The 7,443-nt window shown below is 41.7% G+C and overlaps 1 protein-coding gene across 1 annotated transcript; it reads left to right on the forward strand.

Moving 5' to 3' along the window:
- Positions 1 to 1,976: 1,976 nt before the first annotated feature.
- LOC143854129 (putative clathrin assembly protein At2g25430) lies at positions 1,977 to 5,918 on the forward strand. Its single transcript, XM_077363932.1, has 2 exons — positions 1,977 to 4,419; positions 5,102 to 5,918. The coding sequence occupies exons 1-2, from the start codon at positions 3,072 to 3,074 to the stop codon at positions 5,644 to 5,646; spliced, it is 1,893 nt and encodes a 630-aa protein (XP_077220047.1). The 5' UTR covers positions 1,977 to 3,071; the 3' UTR covers positions 5,647 to 5,918.
- Positions 5,919 to 7,443: the final 1,525 nt, after the last annotated feature.

Below are 7,443 nucleotides of genomic sequence, written 5' to 3' on the forward strand. Positions count from 1 at the left end.
TTAGACCTACCGGTAGTTACGAGTATGACCAAATGGCATGAGAGTCATAGGCCGTTGATTCACTGAGCCACATCTAGGGTTTCACCAAGAATAGCTAAACCATTGATTTTTGTAGTCCATGACTTATGCATGGGATGTCCATAACTTATGCGTTTTTATTTGCTTCACCATTTTTTACCACCTTTTTTAAACCAACAGTGACCCATTTTTTACTATGTTTTTTAGCCCCTACTGTATTAAATCTTAAATTTTCTTGCCACATCTTTTTTTTTTTTTTGCAATGATAATTTTGCCTAACTAGTCATTCTCATGTAGCCTTTTTTAAAGATAAATAATTTAAATGAATGGAAAAAATGGCAAGGAGATAAATAAAGTAGTAACTATGATTAGATTGGTAAAGTAGTTCACCTATACTTAATTCGTAGACAGAGATGATCATTCTCTGCTTGGTGACACTTTCTTGGATCTTTAGAGGTCAACATAAAATGAGAATTTATATGATGGGTGGCCGTGAAAACATGTGAAGTCTTGGAAAACAGGTACGGCCCACTTTTTTTTAATGATCCAAACCGTTCATCTGTTTGGGCACAACGTAGATAGGTTGTGCCCCAAAAATCATTTCCATAGGATGATCGTAACCCTCCGATCGGTAGAAGATTCCATAAATGGTTTTTGGAAATCTCCATATTCAGATCAGTTCAGATCGGAGGGTTAGGATCATCCAATGGAAATGATTTTTGGGGCACAACCTATTTACGTTGTGCCCAAACAGATGAACGGTTTGGATCATCAAAAAAAGTGGGCCGTACCTACTTTTTGAGACTTCACGTGTTTTCACGGCCACCCATCATATAAATTCTCACATAAAATCTATCAAATGGGCGGTCCTGATCAACCAAAGATGGGCCTGCTTTGTAATATTAACGTGCAGAGAAAAACCTATTAAGGGCTCACTTATGTGGACGATCTAAACCATTCATTTGATGGGCACCACTCTAGATAGACCGTGGCTCAAAAATTTTCTTCCTAGGATGATCCAAACTCTCAGATGAAGGGCTTAGAAAGTTAAAAAAAAAAGAATCACAAATTGAAGGCTTAGGAGCATCAAAGATTTTTTGGGGTAGGGTTTATCTACAGCAAGAGACCAGCAAATGAAATTATTTAAGGCTTTGTTCACTTGTGTTCCCGGGAATGCGAATCCCTGGAAAACAACCTCGTTTTTCCTTGACAAGACATTGACAAGATAGAATTGTGGTGTTCACTTGCTTTCCTGAGAAAGTAACAAGCCTAGGTGGAAAATATCAAATAATGACATGAAAATTGCCAAAAATGATGTGAAAATGTCTCTTGTCTCACAAGTGTGGGAAACCAAATCCCACTATTTTGGTCGGATTTGCTTTCTCGGGAAGACTAGTGAAAAAAGGTGGGCAAGAAGTTTCTCGGGAAACCTTTTCCTGCACAGTTCCTGCACACGTGAACAGGCGCGGGAAACCTTTTCCTAGATTTCTTTTCCTAATGCCACGTCAGATTCCCGGAAAACTTTTTATTTTCCTTTCCCAGGAAAACAAGTGAAGAGAGCCTAAGTCTCCTAAACTTTATTTCAACACATCCTGGAGAATGAAGCTACTAGAAGGTCTTTATTTGGAGATGGTTGACTAGGCCCACCCTCATAACAATTAAGATTGGGGAGATGGTAAATTCGCACCCCCTGTTGGATAATTCGCACCCCTCAAACGTTAAAAGCGCTAAAGTCTGCCACATACTTTAACGTTAAAGGGAGCGAATTATCCTACAGGGGGTTCTCTAACTTGAAGTTCTAGACTTTATTGTTCAGTTTTGCAGGAAAACCAGTGGCCGTCCGATGATTTGGAGGTTCTGCTCTTTTTTTTTGGGCTTCGTCAAATTCAATTCACCCCGAAGACTTCTCCATTAAAGATTTAGTCTCAAACGCATCTGTAGGATGGACGGTTCAGATTGAGCAAGCGGTGGACTCCAAGTAGGGGTTTAAATCTAGCACAATTATCTTTGCCGTCTCCGCTTTCTCTCGAATCGATCCAAAGCAAAAGAGAAAAAAAAAATTAAAAAGGAAGGTGGAAGCGAAAGCAACTTGTTACCGAAACAAAAAAAAGGCAGAAGGAGAAGGAGAGGAAGATAAAGATCAAAGTCTATTTTCGTCGTAGTTCAATCTCCAGCTCTTTTCTCCTTCTTAGAGTCAAAGGATCTACACAGAGCTACACAGAGAGAAAGAGAGTCTCTGCTTCGAAAGATCAAACCAGATCGAGATTCGCGATCCTTCATTGAAGGTAGTCTTTTTGTTTTTCTCTGTTTCTCTGCTGCTCTATCCTTCTGAGAGAGAGAGAGTCTCTGCTTCGATAGATCGAACGAGATCGAGATTTTGTTCTACGCAGTGCTAGAGAGAGAGAGAGAGAGAGAGAGAGAGAGAGAGAGAGAGAGAGAGAGAGAGAGAGAGAGAGAGAGAGAGAGAGAGAGAGAGAGGGAGAGAGAGAGTGTGTTTGGTTCGATTGATCGAATCAGATCGAGATTTGGTTGTATACAGAGCTTGAGAGAGAGAGAGAAATCGGATCTACACAGAGCTATAGAGAGAGAGAGTCTCTGCTTCGATAGATCGAACCAGATCGAGATTTGGTTGTACACAGAGCTATAGAGAGAAATCAGATCTACAGAGAGCTAGAGAGAGAGAGAGAAATCGGATCTAAACAGAGCTGTAGAGAGAGAAAGTCTCTGCTTCGATAGATCGAACGAGATCGTGATTTGGTTGTACACAGAGCTATAGAGAGAAATCGGATCTACAGAGAGCTATAGAGAGAGAAATCGGATCTACACAGAGCTGTAGAGAGAGAAAGTCTCTGCTTTGAAAGATCGAACCAGATCGATATTCGCGATCATCCATAGACGGTAATCTGTTTATTTTTCTCCTTTTCTCTGTTGTTCTTTCCCTCTACATTTCTTCAATATCAGCCAGTAGTAATTAATTTTAGTAGAATTTGAATCTGAGAGGAGAAAATTAGCAGCAGCAGCAGTAGTAGAAGTACTAGAGATTGAGAGAAGGAATGGCACCGAGCACGATTAGAAAGGCATTAGGAGCTGTGAAAGATCAGACGAGCATAGGATTAGCGAAGGTTTCGAGCAATATCGCTCCAGATCTAGATGTTGCGATCGTGAAAGCAACAAGTCACGATGATGATCCGGCCGAGGAAAGGCACATCCGAGAGATTCTAAATCTCACCTCCTATTCACGTGGCTATGTCAATGCTTGTATAGCTACTGTCTCAAAACGCCTCGGCAAAACTCGCGACTGGATCGTAGCCCTAAAAGCCTTAATGCTCGTCCATCGCTTGTTAATGGACGGAGATCCAAGCTTCCAGAACGAGATCCTTTATGCCACTCGCCGAGGAACTCGTCTTCTAAACATGTCTGATTTTCGTGATGAGGCTCATTCGAATTCATGGGATCATTCTGCTTTTGTTAGAACTTATGCTATGTATCTAGACCAGCGTCTCGAATGTATGATCTATGATCAGAAGAGCGGCCCTACCGGAGCCGGAGATTCTGATCGCCGGAGAGATCGAGATCGAGACCGAGACCAATACCGCCCGCCGCAATCTGATTACCGGGATTTCGATTCTTATGGCGGAAGCAGTGACCGGAGATCGAATGAGAGGGAGGATAGAGAGAAGAGGCCGGTGACACCGATCAGAGATATGAAGCCGGAGAGGGTTTTGGGGAAGATGAATCAGATGCAACAGCTTTTTGATCGATTTTTGGTTTGCAGGCCTACTGGCACTGCGAAGAACAGTAGAATGGTGCTGATTGCGCTCTATCCAGTTGTTAAAGAGAGCTTCCAGCTTTATGCTGATATTTGCGAAATTTTAGCTGTTTTGCTTGATCGTTTCTTTGATATGGATTATCCAGATTGCGTTAAGGCCTTTGAAGCTTATTCCAGTGCGGCAAAACAGATTGATGAGTTAACTGCCTTCTATGCTTGGTGTAAGGATACAGGGGTTGCAAGGTCGTCTGAGTATCCAGAAGTGCAGAGGATCACAGACAAGCTTTTGGAGACTCTGGAGGAGTTTATGAGAGATAGGTCGAGGAGGCCGAAGAGCCCGGAGAGACGAGAGGAGACTGTGACTGTGGTGGTGGAAGAGGAGGAACCAGTTCAGGATATGAACAGTATAAAGGCGCTTCCGGCGCCAGAGAATTACCAGCCACCACCTCCACCACCACCAAAAGAGATTCCGGCCCCACCCAAGCAAGAGACTGGGGATCTGCTCAATCTGAAAGATGATGCTATATCAGCTGATGATCAGGGCAATAGATTTGCTCTTGCTCTGTTTTCTGCGCCAGGGGCGACATCTAATTCTGGCAATGGGTCTTGGGAAGCCTTCCCCTCCGCAGCAGGTAACGTGGACCAACCAATTGCTCCAAAAGCTTAAGCTGTTAGAGATGGTGTTATTTAATCATGGGTTTTGCTAAGCACTCGTTAAGGTGCATTGGGAAAGAAATTTTACACGTGTTTTGATAAATAAATATCAAAACATGAGTAAAAGTCTCAAACAATGTGTGAAATGTTTGTAAACTTTCTTTTCCAATGCACTTGCAAAACCATTTAATCATTTATACTCCAACACTCCCCCTCACGTGTGGCCCCTCTTTTTGTGGATTTTTAATATGAAGGAGTTGTTGGGTTATGAACCTAGACTGGCAATGGCTTAGATACCATGTGAAACAACCAATTACTCCAAAAGCTTAGGTGCTGTTCGTTTAAGATTATGACAACTGATTGTGAGTGCTAAACTGACTATTGGACTCAAATTTAAACGCAATTTTAAGTCCAATAATCGGTTTGCCACACACAATCGGCTGTCATAATCTTTAAACAAACATGGCCTTAAGCTATTAGAGATGGTGTTATATAATCATTTATACTTCAACACTCCCCCTCACATGTGGCCCCTCTTTTTTAGCCTGGCTGTACACATGGATGTTTAATATCAAGGAGTTGTTGGGTTTTGAACAACCAATTAGTCTTGAAGTTTAAGCTGTTAGAGATGGTGTTACTTAATCATTTATACTTCAACAGGTAATGAACCAGAAGTGACTTCAGCATGGCAAACACCAGCTGCAGAGAGTGGGAAGGCGGATTGGGAGCTTGCTCTGGTGGAATCAGCAAGCAATCTTTCGAAGCAGAAGGCTACATTACCTGGGGGATTCGATCCTTTGCTATTGAATGGAATGTATGATCAGGGTGCTGTGAGGCAGCATGTGAGTGTTCAGATGAATTCAGGAGGAAGTTCTAGTAGCGTGGCTCTACCTGGGGCAGGAAAGAGCAAGACCCCTGTGCTGGCTTTACCTGCCCCAGATGGTACTGTTCAGACCGTCGGGCAAGACCCTTTTGTGGCGTCTCTAGTTGTGCCACCACCGTCTTATGTTCAGATGGCGGATTTGGAGAAGAAGCAGGTGTTGCTTACTCAGGAACAGCTGTTGTGGGAGCAGTATCAGAGAAATGGAATGCAGGGGCAAGTGAGTCTATCAAAGCTGAGCAATGGTGGCTACTACCCGGCTCCACCAATGCCTTATGGAATGCCGCCCGTCAATGGAGGTGGGTATTACTATGCCCCATATTGATTTTGATTTTGCCCCTATTATAATATCTTAGCACACTGATATCTGGATGTGATTGCTTTTTTTTGTTCTTGTACTTGTTCTCATTCTACCACCTGTTTGCTTTTATGTTGGAGAGTGAGGAAGGAAGAAAACAAGGTTGTAAGTTGGATGGGCTATAGAGTGGGGATTGTGGTTTTCTCTTGTAGGTGGATGCATTGAGCTTGCTTTTGAGACACTCTCGTATATGTCTATTTCTTAGTGTGTGTTCAATAGTCATTCCTTTTATTCTATTATGTTCCGTGAGCAAGCAGTGAGTGTGATTTATGATCTTGCCTTGTGGTACCTCTCTTGTGGCAAATGGGAATTTTTTTTTTCTTAATGCTATTTTTTTTATTAGGGTAAGTAGGGATGGAAGGCGCCTACGGATTGACTCTTCATTCTAAAGAACCAATGATTAGATTTATCATGAACTTGAGTTATCTGTGGGAAGTCTCTCATTTTTTAGCAGTTCACTGCCTACATAGCATATGGAAAATTTACCTTATATCGGATCATTGTCATTAGGTTCTGTTATCTATGTATTAAGGCTTAGCAGGTTAGGTCCTTAATTTGATTAGGAACACCCTTTATCAGAAAAGAGAGTGCTAGATTTCTCTGTAAAGAAGAAAAACATAATGCTTTTCAAGTTGAAAAAACAGGCAGAAGATAGGTATGCACGGTGATAGCGAACATAGTTTCTTTTTGGGTCTCATCCAGTGCTATGGATCGCTTGTGATGGTTTCTGCAATTTACTTCTGTAGGTGTTTGCTTTGGTTTCTTATTCGCTGCCAATGAAGAATGGTCATTTATGATTATATACCTATTTAGAGCATAGATGGAAGATTTTCCAGTAGTATAAGAGCTCAGGGAATCTCCCAACAGAACCTTGTGTATTTTTGCAGCATTTTGATGTGATGATGTGTACTTTTTGCTGATTTATGGGCATGTAAACCTGCAATGTTGCTGGGGGGAAACCTGTACTTTAAGATTTGCAAACTGCGTTAGTAAGCTTAGTTGAAAAAAAGAGTCTTAACTCAAAACACGACCTGTGTTCCCTGAATCACGAAGGATCTTATTCGAGTCATCAAATGACTGGAAGGTTGGGTTTCTGAAGAAAATATCATCCAAACTATATGGTATTTAGTTATTTTAATAGAAAATATACGAGGAATCCCAGGGTCTGTTTGGATGCACCGAAGTGGTTTAGTATAGCTGCGAGTAAGTAGTCAACTGGTAGAGTAGTAGGGTAGTAGTAGTAGCCTACTGGTGGAGTAGTTGTGAACCTGTGGTGCCACCTCAGCAGGCAAGGAATGGACAGGGAGAGTAGCAGGTGAGTAGTTTTCTGGGGTTTTGGTTCCCTTTTGCGACTAAATGCCACATGATACCTGTCTTTACTGGTGAATTTTTAGTCGAATCCATACTTTTAGGGTTTTTTCTAGCGAAGAACTTTGCAATTTATGATTTATAGTGCTAAATCTAGTCATTGCGATATCCGTTCTGCATTCTACATGAATTACTACATTGCTTGGTGGTTGACCCATCGAATTAAAAGTCACAATCACTAAACATGAGTGCCAAGTGTGGAATGGGCACTAGTTGTCATGTGTTGATTGCAATTGTGATCAGTTTTTTAGTCGTACTCATAAAATAAGTTAGGAGGTATTATAAGATAGGGGAACTTGTTTGGCTGAATGGTTAAAACACTACTCCTAATTGGCAAATTCACAAGTTCAATTTCTACGAAGAAGAGCTCAATCAAGGTACCCAACCTTACCTTCC

Source organism: Tasmannia lanceolata, unplaced genomic scaffold (assembly GCF_043159265.1).
Source record: "Tasmannia lanceolata isolate RefF3 unplaced genomic scaffold, GAP_Taslan_0.1 ptg000003l, whole genome shotgun sequence".
Classification (NCBI taxonomy): domain Eukaryota; kingdom Viridiplantae; phylum Streptophyta; class Magnoliopsida; order Canellales; family Winteraceae; genus Tasmannia; species Tasmannia lanceolata.

Bases quoted from the DNA above. Each gene is read 5' to 3' on its own strand.
- LOC143854129 (XM_077363932.1), top strand. From the start codon at position 3,072: ATGGCACCGAGCACGATTAGAAAGGCATTAGGAGCTGTGAAAGATCAG. The intron at 4,420-5,101 runs GTAACGTGGACC...ATACTTCAACAG, and splicing joins AGCCTTCCCCTCCGCAGCAG to GTAATGAACCAGAAGTGACT.